At 39.3% G+C, this 19,453-nt stretch overlaps 1 protein-coding gene across 2 annotated transcripts in view; it reads left to right on the top strand.

Moving 5' to 3' along the window:
* The first annotated feature begins 3,819 nt into the window (after positions 1–3,819).
* Positions 3,820–19,453, top strand: part of EFHB (EF-hand domain family member B) — a 49,442-nt gene continuing 33,808 nt past the window's right edge. The window contains exon 1 of one of the 2 annotated variants that reach the window (XM_043595501.1): positions 3,820–4,808. In XM_043595501.1, the coding sequence (XP_043451436.1) occupies positions 3,912–4,808 (897 nt within the window). In that variant the 5' untranslated portion in view covers positions 3,820–3,911. The remainder of the gene's footprint in view (positions 4,809–19,453) is intronic. The other variant, XM_043595502.1, reaches the window with a different exon arrangement.

Raw genomic sequence — 19,453 nt, 5'->3', positions numbered from 1 at the left:
CTTGAACAGCCAGTCTTCTAGATCAACTCCCCAGTTACTAAGCAGAAGAGCATAATGTGTCATACCTAAATGGTATCTGTGGCACTTTATCCCAAGAGGTTGTTCCAATATAGTGTGTTAGTCACGTTAATACCTCTTGGACAATCCAAGGAAGAATCAGGAAATAGGATATGTCACATCAGTTTTGACATGTCAACAGTATGTAAACCAAACCTATTCCACCCCAAACCTGCTTCTGCTTTGTTGACTGGTATTAACAGCCTCCCAGTCACCTGAACATGAAAGGCCAGAATCATCTTCACTCTTCCTGTTTTCCCTCATAAACCATTGTCCATTCTAATACCAAAAATTCTCTAATCCCCAAATCTGTGATCTAATCCCAACACCCAGGCTGTGGTAGTATTAATATAAACAGGAATTAATGCACACACCTGTCTTCAATCATTCTGTGCGCTTCAGCCAGTCATTCTCCTCAGAAATGCTCAAGGATATCTCATTTGCAAAATAGAGTCCAAACTTCTGTAGTCCTGTCCCACATTTCTTTCATTCTGTTTCTGTGGTCTCCCTCTCCCCAAACACTTGCTTTGTATCCTAATCACACTGGTCTATTCTGTTCCCAGAATGTTGTTGGTATGTTATCATCTTGGCATTTTTGATCATTTTGTTCTCTCCCTCCCAGAACACTGTTACCACCCATCACTGCAGGTTTCACTTTGGCCAGGACACCAACTCCTCTGGATGGCATCTGAAGATACAGTGGACCCTTGAACAATGCAGGGGTTAGGGGCACTGACCCCACCCAATTGAAAGTCTGCATGTAATGTTTGGCTCCCCCAAAACTTGAGTACTAATAACCCAGTATTGACCAGAAGCCTTACCAATAACATGTTGTATGTTAAATGTATTACATACTGCACTCTTACAATAATACCTAACTTTCACTTAATTTTTTTGGTATTTCTAGGCTATGCCATTTGCAAATTTTTTCAAAATTTTGCAGATCTCCAAAAAAATTTCTGATAGATTTATTTTTTAAAAATCTGCGTGGGGTGCCTGGGTGGTGCAGTCGGTTAAGCGTCCGACTTCAGCCAGGTCACCATCTCGCGGTCCGTGAGTTCGAGCCCCGCGTCAGGCTCTGGGCTGATGGCTCAGAGCCTGGAGCCTGTTTCCGATTCTGTGTCTCCCTCTCTCTCTGCCCCTACCCCGTTCATGCTCTGTCTCTCTCTGTCCCAAAAATAAATAAACATTAAAAAAAAAAAAAATTTTTTTTTTAAAAATCTGCGTATAAATGAATTCACACAGTTCAAATCTGTGTTGTTCAAGGGTTAACTGTACTTTTACTGGATTTAGTTATTTTTTCCTGTAGTTTCATGCTACTTCACTTTACTCTCTGTAGTGGTTCTAATACCTATCTGCCTTATTTTACAGTGCCTACACTTTTCTCCTCAGGTTTTTGTTCCCATTAGGGAAGCTAAAATCTCCTTAGGATTTTAAAGTTCTAAAGGACCAAGACCGTTATTTATTCATCATTTCAATTCCTCACAAAGCATCTTTGAGATAACAAGGGCCTCAAAAATATTTGTGAACCTAATTATATTTAGAGTGGTGAGCATTTGATTGGAGAAGACCTCACAAATAACAGGGATGCGGAAATTTATAAATTGCTAGGAACTCCCCATTTCATTGTTCTAGGATATTGCTTCCTCATTTATTTTCTTCTAGCAATTTGGTCTTTTAATTCACCTCCTTCATGAATACATTCCACAATATTTTGTAGTTTAGTCATAATGTTTGTCTTAAAGAGTACGGTGCCAGTGGCTAAGCACTTTTAAGATCTGCTGCCAGAGACTGAAATGCCACAGTAAAGCTTTTCTCTTGCTGCTGCCACTCACAATATGCCTGTGTTTTTTCCCTAGCCCCAGTTAACTGGGGAGGACTGATAAGTGCATATATTTTAGTGTCAAATGTGGAGTCCTACTAATTGACAGATTTTGTTAAGCAAGCTACAAAGTGGACAGACCCTAAATAAAGTTATAGACTTGAACACAGCCCTTAGTGCTTCCTTTGCTCTCAAATCTATAAACATCCACTCACAAATTCCCAGCACTTTACGTCTCTCTGTCACCCCTGGCACTCTTAACCGTATATATTCTACCTTCTCTTCCAGGACGTCTTTCCCCCATTGTGTAGTTGAAGAATGAATCATAGATAGTAATGACTGGTAACATTTTGTTTTAACTGGGACTACCTGGAGGCAAACCTAAAGGTAATTCTAACATAAGGAAACGTGGGCATGATGGCAAGGCAATGAGAAAAAAATTATGGGAACTTGAGCTAGTCTTGTTTAAAAAGTTTGTGTCTTTGCCCGGCTAAATGCAAGCCTCGGTTCAATTGTCATGTACCTAAGGAACTTCTAAGCCCACCAATTCTAAAGTAGCATCTCTTTATATCAAAGTATTGTTTTCTTTGTAACATTTATCACTATGTGAAATGATCTTAATTATTGGTTTACTTGATGGTTATTTATCCCCACTAGAATATAAATTCCAAGAGAGAGGGATTGGCTTATATTTCACTATATTCCCATCATAGACACAAAGTAGGTACTCAATAGTTATTTGTAAAAATGAAAGAATTGAATGAACGCTTATACATACAGACATCCCTTCATTTACACGCTTTCAAGTCATTTAAAGTGCTTGGGGGAGATGAATATTTATATTAACTATATGAAAATTACACTACACAATTTGTTCAAATGTGAAATGTCTCTTAAGCATTTGTTTTTTTTAGTTTTTCATTTACAAGTTTTTCATAGTTTCTAAAAGACTGGAATCTTATAAATTCCATTCAGATTCTAAGCTAGGTGCTCTGTATCCCCTGTATGTGTAAAACATGACAAATATTTACTAAATACACTTTCATTAAAACCTGACAAGTTGTAGCCCCAATTTAAAGAAAATCTCATGCTTACCTTCCAGAGTTTGAGTTGCACAATATTTTAAGAAGTTGATATGCATTATTGTATAACACCCCTCAAACTTTAACATATTTAAATACTATTTAAAGCCTATTTATTAAAATGTAAATGTTCTCAAAGACTTTAAGTAGTTTCTGTAACACAGGTACCAAATAACTTCACAGAATTTATTTTTTATTTTATTTTTTTTTTTTAATTTTTTTTTCAACGTTTATTTATTTTTTTGGGGACAGAGAGAGACAGAGCATGAGCGGGGGAGGGGCAGAGAGAGAGGGAGACACAGAATCGGAAACAGGCTCCAGGCTCTGAGCCATCAACCCAGAGCCTGACGCGGGGCTCGAACTCACAGACCGCGAGATCGTGACCTGGCTGAAGTCGGACGCTTAACCGACTGCGCCACCCAGGCGCCCCACTTCACAGAATTTAAAGTAGTTCTTTAGGCTGAAAGAACTACGTGCACTGTGCTTGTACATGCACAAGGAAGGACCTAAATTAATGGTCACAACCAGAGAAGTGGTTACTTTTATCCTGATTGCCATAAAATTAGTAGGCCAATGGCCCGGAGGAGGAAGCCCAGGGTTGAACCCATCCTGAGGGGACTGCTTTGCTAGAGAAACCGAAGACAAGTTAGTGAACATTTTCTCCAGTGCCCAAAACCACATCCTCCTTGTTTTCTTGCCCTCCAGATTTGGTCAAGAAGGAGGAAAAGAGAGGAGAGAGGGAGCGAAGGAGAAAAAGAAGAAGGGGGAGAGAGAGAGGGAAACTGACTGGAGAAAGTCGGGGAGAAATGGGTGGGATCCTGCCCGGAGAAACAATTGCGCGTTAAGCCACGCCCCTGTTTCCTAGGTAACTGGGTAAACAGACCTTAGTCTCCTTTCTGCTAGGTGTTATTTCGTAGGCAGGAAGCTGTGGGCAGGGAGTCCGAGTTGAGATGTGTTCTTTCGTGAGAGTGGGGTCCCCCAAAGGTTTGGGGCACCCCAAGGGATTAGGAACTTTCCTTGAGCCAGGTATAGACTTCCCCTTTGAGATGAGTGCTGTTGGAGGAATGGGGGTGTCTGAAAGGAAATCTCCCCAGAGCATAGAGGATGGGCCCACTCACGAAGGGAAGGATGATTTAGGAGAGAGGGGGGTCGTCATGGGAACAAAATCTCCCACAGAGTTAGGGTTGAGAGTGGGATTAAGAAAAGAAGATTCCCCATGTAGGGAGAACCTCTTGGTTAGTAATAAATTTGAGAGGAATGCATCACCAGAAACAAAATCTCTGTTGAGCAAGGAGCTTGAAATGAAATTAAAAAGACAGAATACGTCTAGGGCCCTCACGGAGAGGAGTAATTTAGGAGTCTATGGGGTCTCAGCCTCACGGGAAACAAAACCTCTGGGTACGGTGCCAGGAGGAGGGGGTTTAGAAAATGAGTGTCTTCTGGCAGGGTGTTCTGGAAGGATAATACAGCCTCGCTTAGGCATGGGAGGCGAAAGTCCACAGGCTCTAGGGAGCAGGAGAGGCTCTGCAGCTGGTTCCCCTAAAGCGTTAGGGGCTTCGGTAGGGAAACAGCCTGCTTTGGATATGGATCCTAGACAGGAACTGGGAAGAGGTACCTGTGTGGTAATGGAGCCCAGTGCAGAGATGAAGCCTCCTGCAGTGGTAGACACTGGTCTAGAAGAGCCAGATGAAACAGGCTTGGTGATAGAACCTTCTGAGTGCCAGTTTGCCCAACAACCAGAAGAGAGAAAAGAGACTGAAAACAATGAACCTGGAGTAGAACCTCCAGATTGCATCAGACCTATATACTCTGGGAAATTTTTTGATCGGATGCCTTGCTGGCCAAGTGTAAGTTTTTTTTTCTAGTTCTTTTCCTAGGAACTGTGGAATGTCCTGTCTTTACCAGGATGACAAACTGATGAGACTTGTTTGGGTTCGTGGAGTCAAACTGCAAAGATTTCATTGGGATTCTGATATTCCTTGTCCTGTTGGATTCTTTCCAGCTTTCACTTTGATCTCCTCTCATGCTCTGCCTCTCTTCCTAGATGTCAGCTTTGTTTCTGTGCACGCCAGTGATTCCTCTTGATTTCTCCTGCCTTTCTCTTTTGACTTTCATTCTATTTCTCAATCTGCATTTTCTCAGCCCTTTCACTGAGATACATGTTGTATCCTCGTAGTCATGTAACGGAGGGAAAGAAAAACACATTTTCTCCTATTCATTATTTATTCTGTGAGTTATTCATTCTTTCAGCAAAGACTTGTGGTGGCCATTTTGCTGGATGCAGGAAAATATAAAATAAAAAATACATGATCTCTACAATCTACATTTAGGCACTCATTTCAATGTTGGAGACAGCTAACAAGTATTATATAGATGTCCAAATGAATGCAAAACAAATGTGATTCTTCCTTAATAGAGATATACTCTAAGCACAGAGTTCCGTGGAGAAGTTGGACAGTTCTGAAGGAGATGGGAAATACTTTGCCTAGCAAGTAATATTTGAGCAAATTTAGACATATCAGATGGAAAACAAGGTTGGAGCATTTTTGGCAAAGAAAGGCATAAAGCATGACCAAAGTTTCTTGTGTTTGGGAAATATAAGCAATTCTTTTTATCCAGCATGGTGTTGAGAGATACAGATGAAAAAGAAATATGTGGATGGGGGTGCCTGGGTGGCTTGGTTAAGCATCCGATGTCGGCTAAGGTCATGATCTTGCGGTTTGTGAGCTTGAGCTCCATGTAGGGCTCAGTGCTGACAGAGCCTGCAGTCTGCTTCTGATTCTGTGTCTCCTTCTCTCTGCTCGCACTCTGTCTCTCTCTCAAAAATAAATAAACAACAACAACAAAAGAAATCTGTGGACAAAATCTAAATGTCCAGAATGCAGGGGTAAAACATATGGATACAAAGCAATGGTGGATAAAATTTGTCTTTTGGAAAGATAATTCTGACATCAGTAGTAATGATGAACTGGAAGGGGGACATAATGGATGACAGGAAACAGAAGGCTTTATGAAAGTAATTATGGACTGAAATTAATGTAGAGTTAGAATAGAGAGGAGAGTGCAGTTTTGAAAGCTTTTTAGGAGATGATATTGTTAAGAATTGCTATCCATTTGTTCATCTATGTGGTGAAAGACAGGAAAGTTGATGCATGACTTAAAAGTTTCTAGGTTGATAATGATCTCTTCTGGTTTGGTGGCAAATGAGTGTCTGGTGTTGGCCGTCCTGAGTTTGAAATATCTACAAGTATCAGATGAAGAAGCCAGGGAGCCCATTGGTAATGTGAGACAGTTGGAGCCATGAGTAGCATGGAAGTGTCTAGGTAAGAACCTTGGGAAACACATTAATGTGGTGGTCAGAGAAAGAAATATGAATTGGGTGAGCTTTTGAGAAGGACTTTTACCTTATTTATTGTGCAGCTTCATGGCATATCACAATGCCTGGCTTATGGTGATCATTTGGTAAGTCTACGATAAATGGAAGGAAGGCTGGATTAATAAATGGGAGAATGAACAGTTAGAGAAGAAAGAGGTGAGTCTGAGAGGGTGGTATTGAGTTACATAAAAAAAGCATTCTTAAGATATTCTGAGAATAAAAGACTCCACACACTGAGATTTGACAATACAGTTCTGCTGAAGTGGTCACGGGGATTCTGCAGATTTTCTTCTGCAACTGCAGACTTTTTTGTTCCCCTTGGGATTCAGGGTGTTCTTTTGTCTTTGACCCACTTTGCTTTCTGGTTCCATTATTGGATTTCCCCAGCCAAGCGCTTTCACTTGACCACACCTGCTTCTCCTTGCTGGATTGGTTCTACAGTCTATGGCTTCAGACCTGATCTCAGACACAGGCTACCAGCTTTCGGTTTCCAACAGAGGCAATTCTAAAACCTGTGCTTCCTCCTCCTCTCACATCCTCCTTTCTAAGTGTGATAGGACAGTGAAGAGAATTTCAAGGAGAAAGTGACTAGAAGTGTTAAAACACTTGTGATCGGTAAATAGGAATACATTAATTAGTTCTGAATGTTAAGGAAATTAACAGCATTGTTAGAATGGTATAACGGAAAGAGAATTCAGATTCCAATATACCGAAGAGTGAATGGGAAATTCAAATTGAAGAAAGTTATTGTGAATTTTTTTTTCCTTAGGAAGTGTGACAGTGAAGAGAGTAAAGATTACAGTTAGGAATCTATTTATTTAGTGAATCATTAGAGGGGTTTCAGATAACAGAAAAGAGATAATGGATGGAACCAGGTCCTAGATAAACAGGAGGGAGTGGAATTAGAATATAGGCAAGAGGAGAGATTAGCATGAATTAGAAATAGTATTTTTTAATATTAAAATATGCATTTTTACTGTAAAACAAAAATAATATCATAGAAAGTTTAGAAAATGGGAATGAAAACACTCAGAATCTTATCTCCCTAATACAATGCCTACTAGCACTCTGCTGCATTCACATTAATGTTTATTAGCAGCTTACCATATCAACATCACAGTTCATGGAGCTTTGCAGGTATTAACTCATTTGCTGTCACAACAACTCTATGAGACAGCTGCTATTATTTTTTTAAATTTATTTATTTAAATTCAAGTTAGTTAAATACGGTGTAGTATTGGTTTCAGGAGTAGAACCTAGTGATTCATCACTTACGTATAACACCCAGTGCTCATCCCAACAAGTGCCCTCCTTAATGCCCATCACCCATTTAGCACATCCCCCACTGACCTCCCCTCCACCAACGTTCAGTTGCTTCTCTTTATTTAATAGTCTCTTATGGTTTGCCTCCCCCCGTTTTTATCTTATTTTTCTTTCTCTTCCCCTATGTTCACCTGTTTTGTTTCTTAAATTCCACATATGAGGGAAATCATATGATATTTGTCTTTCTCTGACTGACTTATTTCATAGCATAATACACTCTAGTTCTATCCATGTTACAAATGGCAAGACTTCATTCTCTTTGATTGCCGAGTACTGTTCATATATACACCACATCTTATTTATCCATTTATCAGTTGATGGGCATTTGAGCTCTTCCCATAATTTGGCTATTGTTGAGAGTGCTGCTATAAACATTGGTGTGCATGTGCCCCGTCGAAGTAGCATTTTATATCCTTTGGATAAATACCCTGTAGTGGAATTGCTGGTTATAGAGTAGTTCTGTGTTTTTAAATGTTTATTTATTCTTTTGAGAGAGAATGACAGAGTGAGAGCAAGGGGCAGAGAGAGAGGGAGACACAGAATCTGAAGCAGGCTCCAGGCTCTGAACTGTCAGCAAGAGCCCAACATAGGGCTTGGACTTGAAAACTGCAAGATCATGACCTTAGCTGAAGTCAGCCGCTTAACCAACTGAGCCGCCCAGGTGCCCCTAGAGTAGTTCTATGTCTAATTTTTGGAGGAACCTCCACACTATTCCCAGAGTGGCTGCACCAGTTTGCATTCCCACCAACAGTGCAACAGTGTTCCCCTTTCTCCACATCCTTGCCAACATCTGTTGTTTCCTGAGTTAATTTTAGCCTTTCTGACAGATGTGAGGGGTATCTCATTGTGGTTTGGGTTTATATTTCTCTGCTAATGAATGATGTTGAGCATCTTTTCCTGTGTCTCTTAGCCATCTGGATGTCTTCTTTGGAAAAAGGAACAGCTGCTATTATTAAATTCTGTTTTATAGGTGAGAAACTGAGGCAAATCAGGTAATTTGGCCAAAGTTATATTACTAGGAGGTGTTAGCCTCAGGATTTGAAGTCACAACTTCAGAGTCAAGAGTTTGTATTGTTGACTATACGACATTTCTTGTGACACTTTTCTCCAAATGCATTTTAATGTAGTTGTTACACTAAACATAGTTTTTCTTGATTTTTCACTAATTATCATTTAATAATATTTCAGTGTTATTACAGAGACCTTCAAAGATCTCTTATTGATAAAAAAAAAATCAATATTGGGGCACCTGAGTGGCTCAGTCGGTTAAGCAGCTGACTCTTGATTTTGGCTAATGATCTCGTAGTCATGAGATCGAGTCCCATATTGGGGTCTGTGCTGAATGTGGAACATGCCTGGGATTCTCTCTCTCCCTCTCTCTCTGCCCCTCCCTGCTCCCCTCCTTCAAAATAAATAAAATTTAAAAAATATATTTCTTTAAGCCAATATATGATTTTTTAGCTAATTCATTCTCTCTCTTGTTGGACATTAGATTTTTTCCCCAGATTTTTCTGTTTTCTATGAAAGTAGTCTGTGAACATCTTTATATATCTTGGAATATTTCCTTAGGATAGAGTTATAGCAGAAGCCAACAAATGGATCTTTTTCTAGTTACTGTTGCCAAATCCCTTCCTAAAAGATTGTACCACTGAATTTTAAAAATTAATAATGGTTTGTAGGGCATTGTTTTAATTCACATTTATTGGTTATGTGATGAGATTGAAAATTGTTTCATATGTTTCTTTTCATTGTTTTTCTTTTTTTTTTTTTTTTTTTTCTTATTAGAGAGCATGGAGGAGAGGGACAGAGGGAGAGAGGAAGAGAATTACAAGCAGTCTCCACACTCAGTGTGGAGCCTGATGTGGGGCTTGATCCCATGACTTTGGGATCGTGACCTGAGACAAAATCAAGAGTCAGAGGCTCAACCAACTAAGCCACACCAGCACCCCTGTTTCATTGTTTTTCTTATTCTTATATCTGGTTATCTTGGTGAGCTCCTATTATCTTAATTGCTTATCATTATATAGGTTTGCCACTTGGGGTGCATCATGTTGAGCACAATCCAAGGAAATGTTGAAAGCAAAGAGCTTTTTATTGTTATAAGTAAGAAGACAGGGAGATAGCTTTCAAAGCACTGTCTCCCAGCGTTTTCGAGGAGGGGGCATGGAGCTTGCATATGCACTTTTGGTTCAACTGCTCATGCCTAGCATGTCAACATGCTAGTACATACATTGTATGTTCAAAAAAATGATGGAAAACTCTGCTCATAGGAGGAGAGCTTAGTATTCTAATGAGCTAAAGGTGACTTGAAGACACCTTGGGACCTCCTCTGTAGGTCCTTAATGCCTATTCAGCTTAAACTGGCTCAAGTAAGGGGTCACCAAGTGAGACACACCTGTCAAAGGGCTATTGGCTGAAACACCTAGTTGGGCATCTCCTTGGCTGGAACTGTTGGTTCTGTGAAGCAAAACACATTCCTTCCCTGCTTTTGTCCCTTCCTGTCCTCCATTCTATGATAGTTTTCAGTCGCCTTATTTAAGCAACTTCCCATTGCATCCTAGCTAACAATTATTTCTTTTGGATTTTCTAGGTAGGCATATTGATACTTTGCCTTTCCTTCTTCAGTATGGATACCTGCTATCTTTATTTTCTGTTTCTCTGTATTGCTTATGATCAATAATACAATATTGAAAGTAAGGTCTCTTTTCAAAATTTAATGGGAAGAATTCCTGTGTTTCACTATCAAGTATTATTTTTGGTGGAGATTTCTGATATATGAAATTAAGAATATTTATATTCATTCCCAGTTTGCTCAAAATGTTTAAAAATCAGGAATAGAGTTTGAACCTTAAGAGCTTTCCTCCACATTTGTTGAAATACATATTTTCCAAATTGAAACCATTAATTTTCTAATAGCAAACCATCTTTATATTTTGAGCTAAACCCTACCCGGTTATCATATATTATAATTATAACATATTCCTGGATTTATGCTAGTATTTTACTAGCATATTTGCATCTATGATCCCATATAAGATCAGACACTAGTGTTTATTTTTGTGCCATTTTTCTCTGAGTTTGGTATGGGAGTAATGCTGGTATAAAAAGAATTCCTTCCACATTCCCATTCTTTATGCTTGCATCAGTTTATCCATTATGTGTATTACCTATTTCTTGGTAGGCTTGGTAGAATTCACATAGCTAAAAGAGGAAAGACAGGCGATCCCTCATCATTGTCACCAAGGAATATAATGGTAACGTATTTGATGCCCCTGAGGTCATCCAATCTTACAGGAGGAAGGAAGTGCATTTGGGTGAGTTAAAACCCAGTGTCAAGCACATGGCTGTGAGGTGAGTTCAGATGGAAATCCCTATTGTGAAGAGCCTGCTAAAATCAATCCTTGAGGACAATTGCTTTGCATCAGGGTACATTCAGGGAATTGGGGAGCTCATCTCAATCAGAGCCGTTTCCGGTTGGGGGAAGGGGAGTAAATACTTCTCAAGGTAAAGACACTCATCCTGTTGTCACATGAAGTTGCTGCCCAAAGTTGGTGTTGATCTTTATGTGAAGGTCTGCTCTGATGGATTTATGAGACTCCATTAGGCCTTCTAGACCTTCTTGTAAAAGGCATTGGTATAGCAGCAAGGACCTGTCTTCAGGAAAGTTTGCAGGAAATGGTGGCCTACAAAGAGAGAGTTTTAGAGTGTCCCTCAAGAATTAAAAGGATTGTGGTAAAAAGAGGTCTTCTATATGTAGCCCATAAAAGGGCTGTTGGCTCTTAGAAAGCACTCTGTTAGAGATCAAAATCTCTGTAATGGTTATTTCTCCAAGACATCCTCAGACTGTCCCTTGATCACCACTAATATACTGACTATGGCAGAAACGCTGGGTTATTAGACAAAAAACTGAGTCTTACAAAGTACATAGTGTTGAGCCCTGATGTAGAAAGAGGAAGAAGGAAGTACAGGTTCAAATAAAGGTTAAAAAAATTATAGTGTCTCTAATGACTAGGGGCACCTGGGTGGCTCATTTGGTTGAGTGTCTGACTTTCCATTTCCACTCAGGTTATGATCCCAAGGTCATGGGATTGAGCCCTGTGTCATCTCTGAGCATGGAGCCTGCTTAAGATTCTTTCCCTCCCCCTCTTACCCCTTCCCCACTTGCACATGCTCTCTGTCTAAAAATATAAATAAATAAATAAGTAAAAATAGTATCTACAATGATTAGACAGTATGTTAGGCATTGGTGCTACAAGGATGCCTACTTTCAAGGAGTTTAGAGTCTACAGACCTGAGACCAATAGACAAATGATTTTATAATACAGTAAATGTCATGTAATGGGGATGCCTTATTATTTTTTTCATTCATAAGAGTAGCTGATAGCTATTTGGGGAAAAGATTCATTTTGTCAGAATTTGCAAAGAACCAATCTCTGCAGAATTCTGAGAACTGAGTGGTTTCATTTGCATAATGGGTTCAGGGCCTTTTGGGCAGAAAGAAATTGATGTTATCACTCCTGTTTCTCTGAGATATTCAGAGTTAAGGGTATCTATGGGTAAAACAGAGTGATCTTGACCAAGGCCCCGTGGGAGAGATGAGACTATTGTGGTAGCCCACACTGAGTTTGGAGGGGGGAAAGTGGCATATGATTATGGGTCAGGGGGTCTTTAGCAGCTAGAAATGATCTCTTTTTTTTTTTTTTTTTTTTTAAGCAGGGACCCAAGTTGGAAGGAAGAGTCTCTTTAACTCTTTATTATTTTTTTTTTAAAGTTTATTATTTATTTTGTGTGTGAGAGAGAATCCCAGTGCAGGGCTCGAGCTCACAAATCATGAGCCAAAATCAAGAGTCAGATGTTTAACTAACTGAGCCACCCAGGTGCCCCTAAAAATGGTCTTGTATCAACCTTCCTGAGTGGACTTGAATCTTGGGAACCAATCATAGACATGGTGATTGAAAGCTGTAATAGTGGGAACTGACTGAGGAGGTGGCCAAATGAAGCAGAACAGCTGTGATTAGGAACTGAGAAAGGGGTGGTTGAGTAAGGATGTGGTCAGTACAGTTGGAAGTTTGATTACATACAGAGGGCCTGAGAAGATGAGTGGATATATTGAGGAAAACAGCCAAGTTTCTCACTGATAGAGAAAAAAGTTACCAATATGAAAAAGGAAAAGGATAGAAGGAATCCTGCTTGGTTGGATTTTAATTGGTGGACACTCATGGTATATCTGTATCTATGTCCATGTCTGAATCCATGTCTATGTATCTGCATGCATTTTATAAAACAGGGTATTATCAAATTGATATAGATGCCAGTATGGGGGTGTGTGTATACATACATACATACATACATACATACATACCTTACCTCTATTCTCTAAGAGGATCTAGAAGCAATGTTTATCTGGTAACAAATGAACATACCAAAAACCAGACCTTCATTTCTGAATATCATCTGTATTAAAAGGAATAAGGACTCTGGAAGAATGGCTGACTCTAGGGCTGGTGCAGTACAGTATGAACTTGGAACACTTTTGGGAGCCAAAAAGTAAGAAAATTCTCAAAGAATAATGCAGATGTGTCAAGGGGCACAGAAACAAGCTTGAAGGAGCTCTTAGTGAACCAAACTGTTGGGTTTGGGGCATTGAGTAAAATAGAAATCCATGAACTCAGACTTATGTAAATACATGAAAAATTGAACAGCCAGCAAGAAAAGAAAGTTTCCTTGCAGTATAATTAATGCCAATTAATAAGTATGGATGGAATGATGGAATTAGAAAGTCACCATTTGGCAACCATCATGATAGTAATGATTTAGGCAAAAATCATCAATGGATCTTAAACAGTAAGTGAAAGTTTGGTATGGAACTGAATATTTACGTAGAATAATTATTAATTGCAAAGGAAAAATAACTTTATGGTAGAGAAATGTAGCAGATATCACCTTCATTCAGTGACTGAAGTTAACACTATCAGTAATCGGACAGATTGACAGTATGTGCTCCCTGACAGAAGAACACAGCATTGTTTCTGTGACACCCCTGACAAAAACGTATAACTTTAATCATAAGAAAACACTAGTCAAACCTAAACCGAAGGACGACATTTTATAAAATAACTGGCCTGTTCTCCAAAAATGTCAAGGTCATGAAAGACAAGGCAATATTAGGAACCTGGGATAATCCCTGAGAAGCCCAGCCCTTGGGAGAAAGTGTAGTAAAGTTTGGATCTGAAAATCAAAAGATCAGTTGTAAGTTGATATTCAGCACAGTTGGGCTTCTGGTTCCACTTCTTTATCCTATGCTAGCCTGACTCCCTACCTCTCTGCACCAGCTCCCACTCCCTTCCACCAAATCTGGATTTATTTTCCCAAAGCAGATTTTAGAGTAAAAAATGCCAAGGCCAAGATAAGGTAGGGATGTAGCTCCATGCTGAAAATGGGTCATTAATAAATAAAAATATACTTTCTGTAATGCAGGTTCCCTGGCTTTCTCTCTCAGAGGATGAAATCAAAGATATTTCCCAGACATTAAAACAATGATTAGAAATATTCAGATACATCTTAAAAAATACTTTTTAAGTTTATTTATTTATTTTGAGAGAAACAGAGACAGTGTGAGTGGGGGAGGGGCAGATGGAGAGAGAGAGAGAGAGAGAGAGAGAGAGAGAGAGAGAGAGAGAGAGAGAATCCCAAGCAGGCTCCACGTTGCCAGCACAGAGCCTGATGCAGGGCTCAAAACCAGGAAACTGTGAGATCATGACCTGAGCCAAAACCAAGAGTCATAGGCTTAACCAACTGAGCCACCCAGGCACCCCACAAATATTCAGATACATTTTGATGGGTTTTTGGAGTGGTCATGGGGATTCAGAGCTGACAGCCAAGAAAGAATTCTTGAAGAAGTCTTTGGTGCAAAAAGGTGATTTTATTAAAGCAAGGAGACAGGATGCATGGGCAGAAAGAGCTGCACTGGGGTTGTGCAGAGTGACTGGTTACATACTGTGGAGCTGGGGGAGGTAGATTCAAGAAGTTTCTTAAAGGGATTTCCATATGCTAAAGAAGACTCACAGATTACTGGAGGCCTAGCTATTGTCTGGCTAGAGTTGTTTTTCCCTCTAGCAAAACACTATCATTAAGACAGTAGGAAAACAAAAAAGAGTAGAGAGTTCCTGGAGATTAGGCTATTGATAAGATCCCCCTTTTCTTCTAATTGTACTAAGATATTTGTAAACTGGTAGAGACTTATTTCCTACCCAACTGTGACCTCTATCAGTTAACTGTTGGTTTTCTTTCCCTTTCCTATGTCCTTGGGCAACCAGAAGTGGCTGAGGAATATCACACATATCCCCCCTGGAGGGAAGGGGGTTGTGCTAGCTTGTGCTTGGCCCTCAGCTTGCCTTATGGTCTCTCATCATATTTGATTTAATAGTAGGGCCAGAAAGAGAGAATAGGTAAAACGAGGTAGAGAAAATTATCAAAAAATACAGCCACATTTCTTTGATTTTAGGATACAAATCAAGATTGCAAGGAGTTGGGGTGCCTGGGTGGCTCAGTCAGTTAAGTGTCCGACTCTTGATTTCGGCTCAGGTCATGATGTCATGGTTGGTGAGATGGAGACTCCAGTTGGGCTCTGAGCTCGGCTCAGAGTCTGCTTGAGATTCTCTCTCTCCCTCTGCCCCTCCTGTGCAAGCATTCTCTCAAAAATAAATAAATGTTTAAAAAAGTTTGCAAGTAGTTTATTAAGGGTCAAGCCAAATGAAGGAAAGAATACCCATACCATGGATCATTACTATGAAATTTCTGAAAACTAGGGATATAGAGATGATTCTAAATACATCCATAGAGGGAAAAAATCACATATAATGGAAAAATTCAGAACTACCTTAGACATCTAATTAGCAAGATCACTTCTTTTTTTTTTTTAAAGTAATCTCTTTGCCCACCAAGGGGGTTTAATGCACTACCCCGAGATCAAGAGTTGCATGCTCTACTGACTAAGCCCATTAGGTACCCTAGACAAACTCTTTTTTTTTTTTTTTGTATTTTAAAGTTTATTTATTTTGAGAGCACAAGTGGGGGAGGGGCAGAGAGAGGGAGAAAGAATCCCAAGCAGGCTCCATACTGTCAGCACAGAACCCAACTGTCAGCATAGAGCCGAAAGGCCAACTGTGGGGCTCAAACTCAAACTGTGAGATCATGACCTAAACTGAAGTTGGATGCTTAACCTGATTGAGCCATCCAGGTGCCCCACCTTAGATCACCTCTTAAAGGATATTGGCATAATGCTTTCAGAATTGAGAGAGAAATTATTTGCTACCTTGTATTTTATACCTAGCCAAACCACTAATCAAATGTAAAGAGTAGCATAAAGATATTTTCAGGAACCTGTTAAAAAAAAAATTCAACTGAGTAAATTTGAAGATCTAATGGACTTTTTTCTAACAGCTCATGAATCAGGCAGCATCCCTTTTAGTAAGTGGAAAAGAGCTATGAGGAGCTGTTCAAAATGTAACTCTTTTATAAGCAGAAGGGGCAGGGATAAGGAAGTCATTAATAAAAAGAAAGGATTACTTCAGGCAAGGTCACCTTTCTTTTGGTAAGGGTGGGGTCTACTAAGCAGATGACCTCACAAGGGTTGATCAGGAAATTCCAGACTGATTTAAAATTCCACTCCTGGGAAAGGCTGAAACTGCAATTAGGTTATATATTGAGTCCTAGTTTGCTAACATGGGGCTTAGCACAAATGGCTCCATTTTAAGCCTGTTGGTTTTTTGTTTTTTTGTTTTTTAACATGCAAGGAATCAAAAGTTGATTTTTATTCTTTTTTAGGAAAATACTAAAGAATTTACTTCAGTGAAATGGGGATAGATGGGATTTAGGGAATAGGCAAACCTAACTCTGAAGCATGGCAAAGGAAAAATTCCCAGGACAAGAGCTCTGTACCAGACTTAAGAGCAACCAGCTGAGATTAAAGCAAGAAGACAAAGTGCTATAGGAGAGCTTATTTAAAAAACAAACAAACAGGGGCGCCTGGGTGGCTCAGTCGGTTAAGCGGCCGACTTCCGCTCAGGTCATGGTCTCGAGGTCCGTGAGTTCGAGCCCCGCGTCGGGCTCTGTGCTGACAGCTTGGAGCCTGGAGCCTGTTTTGGATTCTGTGTCTCCCTCTCTCTCTGCCCCTCCCCTGTTCATGCTCTGTCTCTCTCTGTCTCAAAAATAAATAAACGTTAAAAAAAAAAATTTAGAGTGGGATTAAAATTAAAAAAAAAATAAAATAAAAAAATAAAAAACAAACAAATACACCCTAGAAATTTGACAGTTTGGTTGGAGTACTTGGAAAAATTTAGAAATAGGCATATTAAAAAACACAAAAAGCAAAGGCAAAAGCAACAATTAGGAAAAAATAATGTAACATAACATAACATGACAATATATAATATACTTACTTATTTCAGCCGTGAACAATAATCTAATTATCATAATGTAAACACCATTGACTTTATCAAAAAGTATGATGTAACTGTACTGAGAGGTATAAGAGCTCCAGCCTTCTCCATCATAAAAGGGTACCAGTAGATGATGTCTAAGACTAATCACTATGTATCAGTATAAGGGTTAGAAACGTGCAGATAAATACCAGAAGTGGCTGAAAGTGTAGAAGACAGTTGGTAGGACTAGATGCAAGTGGGGTGGGGAAATGCTGTTTTTTATTACAACCCTTTGATTTTTGAACAGAGTACATGTATTATTTAGACAAAGTTAATTTTGAAAAAGAGAGAGAAAATAACATTCATTCTTCTAAGTCTTTTGAACCAGACCAGATGGCAATCTTGACACATCTGTATGGTGTACATACATGTTTGACTTGAACTTGGGGTGCATAGGCTTGTCCTTCTGGATGATAGGTGCTAAAATAAGTGATAAATGATGAGTGATAAATCAGGTAGGGAATCCTTGCTATAGAAACTGCAAAGATGTACATGAATATACCTTGTAAAATAGATTATTTGGTTTCATTTTTATTCCCTGGGTTTGAGACTTTATCTTCCTCTCTCTCCTTTGAAAAATCTACTAGTATTTATTAAAGTGTTTATTCCAGGCTGGCCTTAATCATATTATGGGGAATAAGTTTGAAACCAAGGATTAAAAGGGCAGTACTTCTTCCTCTGAAACCAATCTGTGGTTGAGAGATAGTAGTTGGGAAGAAATCTTTCAGAGAAAGGAGGCAAGATTTATGTTATTAAAAACCCACTGTCTTACCTATATGGAGATTTTTTCTTCGATTACCAACCTTGGAAATAGCCTTTTATTTTATAAATGAAGTCAGTGGTAGAAACACTTGAAGAAACGAAACTCCAACTAGGGGTTCCTATATATGGCTTTTCATACAAGGCTAATTTAGTGACACAGACAAATAAAACCTCCGAGGTCAAATTAATGGTAGAGCACTAAATGGTCCTTCCTTTTGAGATTTAAAATGTACCTTAGTATATTAAAGATCCAGCATTTCCCAAGTTTTTGCCAGCATAATTTTATTTTCATTTTTTTTAAAGTTTATTTATTTTCAGAGAGAGAGAGTGCAAGTGGAGGAGGGGCAGAGACAGAGAGAGAGGGAAGAGAGAGAGAATCCCAAGCAGGCTCTGCTCTGTTAGCCCAGAGTCCCATTCAGGCTTCAAACCCATGAAACTGTGAGATCATGACTTGAGCCGAAATCAAGAGTTGTCGGATGCTTAACCGACTAAGCCACCCAGGCGCCCCTGCCAGCATAATTTTAAAAATACGTACATTAACTATAGGTGTTCATGTGACTAAAGTTTGAGAAACAGGGCTAAGGAATTCTACCCATCCCTGGTGGTGCAAGAAGAGGTCCCTCTTAGGAGTTCACAGTCCTGGAGAGTGTGTTTTATGGTGTGTTGGGGGATAGGGTTATACTTAATGTTTGTTTACATTTCTTGGCTGGATCCTGACACCAAAGCTCCCTGAGTCAACAGAAAATCTTCAGGAAGATCATTGCTCTCTTCCTCAGGTTAGGAAGGTCATTAGGACCCCCCTAGGCTACCTTTTAGAGTTCGGGAAGTAGACTCAAGGTGGCCATTAAAGCTGCTTCTAAATTCTGTCTTGGGCCTGCATATACTTGATTATTATTCTTAGTTTCTGGTGCTCTTGTTGCTGTTTTCCTTCTATTTGATGTTGTTTGTAGGCTTTTTGATAACCTTTTATTGCTTTCTTTTGCTTTATAAAGCAATATATAGTAGTAAAATATTAAGAAGAATAGTATAAAGAAGAAAGTAAGTCACTTATAATCTCACCACTCAAATAGAATCACAACTAGCAACTTTTTGTCTATGTGTTCTGCGTGTACTGCTGCATATAGAGATGTGATTCTGTGTATTTTGGTTTTTTGTTTGTTTGCTTTTTGGTGCAGAAAAGGTGGTTTTATTAAAGCATGGGGATGGGACCTGTGGGCAGAAAGAGCTGCCTGTGTGTATCCGTATGATACAAATTTACATCTTTGTTTTAATTCACATTATGTCATGAACATTTTTATACTATTCAAAATTATTTATATCCATCATTTTAAATGATTATACAATAGTATATTATTTTTTTAAATGTTTTATTTATTTTTGAGAAAGAGAGAGAGAGAAAAAAAAACACTCCAGCAGGGGAGGGGCAGACAGGCTGGAATCAGGCTCTGTGCTGCAGCAGACAGTCCACTGGGGGTCTTGAACTCTCAAACTGCAAGATCATGACCTGAGCCAAAGTCAGGTGCTTAACCGACTGAGCCACCCAGGTGCC

Source organism: Prionailurus bengalensis, chromosome C2 (genome assembly GCF_016509475.1).
Source record: "Prionailurus bengalensis isolate Pbe53 chromosome C2, Fcat_Pben_1.1_paternal_pri, whole genome shotgun sequence".
Classification (NCBI taxonomy): Eukaryota; Metazoa; Chordata; class Mammalia; order Carnivora; family Felidae; genus Prionailurus; species Prionailurus bengalensis.
Note: the sequence above shows the minus strand (reverse complement) of the source record. Positions and strands in the feature narration are given on the sequence as shown.